General features: G+C 47.2%; 1 protein-coding gene across 2 annotated transcripts in view; it reads left to right on the forward strand.

The window, feature by feature from the left end:
• lrp3 (LDL receptor related protein 3) overlaps nucleotides 1-1214 on the forward strand; it is a 13933-nt gene continuing 12719 nt past the window's right edge. For both annotated transcript variants that reach the window (XM_015375177.1, XM_015375178.1), the window contains exon 1: nucleotides 1-181. In XM_015375177.1, coding sequence (XP_015230663.1) covers nucleotides 109-181 — 73 coding nt within the window. In that variant the 5' untranslated portion in view covers nucleotides 1-108. The remainder of the gene's footprint in view (nucleotides 182-1214) is intronic.

The raw sequence follows: 1214 nt of genomic DNA on the forward strand, positions 1-1214 counted from the left end.
ACACAATGCATCTCCTCCGCGCGGAGCCGGCGGCTGACAGCAGCTGCTGGAGCTTCGCAGCGTCCGTGATGCTGAGCGGAGCGCGGAGCCCCTGATCCTGAGGGGACCATGGGGCCCACAGAGCCGCTGCTGCTGCTGCTGATAGGTCTGCTGTGGAGCCGCTGCGCCCCGCTCTGTGCAGGTGAGAAACAACAATGCCTCCATCAGCCTGTTTTTACCCCCACAGAGGGAGACTTTTAATGGAGCAGAACGTTTATTGTTTGTTTTTCTGTTTATTCCTCCACCTTTGATTTTCGCCGCACCAGGCGTTTGATCTTTGCTTTGAACCGAGCCGCTGACACCTGAATAAACCCTGCTGGGATTGTTTCTGCTGCTGACAGATCAGCATTGAGAGATTTCACTGTTGTGACCTGGTGGAGTGGAAGCAGTGTCATTCATCCTGCTGAGACCCGCCGTGGCATTGATCTGTGGTGCCTAAATGATCAGGGGGGGTGTAGAAACATGGATGCTCTTTCACAAATGTGATGCTGCTATCAGCATTACATCACTGCCTCTCTGCAGCCAGTCCCTCCTCCTCCTCCTCCCGTCTCTGTTATCATACACTGCACCTTACTGGAATGAAAATGCTCCTTATGGGTCTCTGTGTTTGCATGTGAGTGTATGGAGATAATGATTCACACACCTTAGTTAGAAGCTTTTATTTGCAGGATTCTTTCCATCTCCTCATAATGTACAGGAAACATGCATTATGTCATGCTTCCAGGCAGACCTCTGCAGAAACTCCTCATGGGCATGGATGTCATTCATTTGGGGGCTTTTAATGGTGGGTGGATTGTTAATGTGATTAAAAACCAGATCTGTGCAAGGAAACCAACTAATTCCTCCCTGGAGGGTGCTTAAATGTCTGGCCGGAACCGTGCCAGACGCTTTTTGTAAAAGACAAAATACACCCCACCCTCGAAAAACAAAGAAAAATGATTGTGATGATTTTATTGCAGACACCGAACTGCATTTCAAACCCAAAAGGCAGTAAAATAAAAATGAAGTTGTCACCACTTATTACAAAAGTTCATACAAATTAACTTTCCATTACAAAGGTTTAGGAGATTTTGGTTTAGAACGTGACATGTTTGGTCTTTAAGGGCGAGTTTCCTTTGTCGTAGATGAATAACGATAGTTCAGTGGGTGAAATGGACGTACAGGGAAGTTCAAAC

The sequence above is a fragment of the Cyprinodon variegatus genome, unplaced genomic scaffold (assembly GCF_000732505.1).
Source record: "Cyprinodon variegatus isolate N-32 unplaced genomic scaffold, C_variegatus-1.0 Scaffold114, whole genome shotgun sequence".
NCBI classification, from domain to species: Eukaryota; Metazoa; Chordata; class Actinopteri; order Cyprinodontiformes; family Cyprinodontidae; genus Cyprinodon; species Cyprinodon variegatus.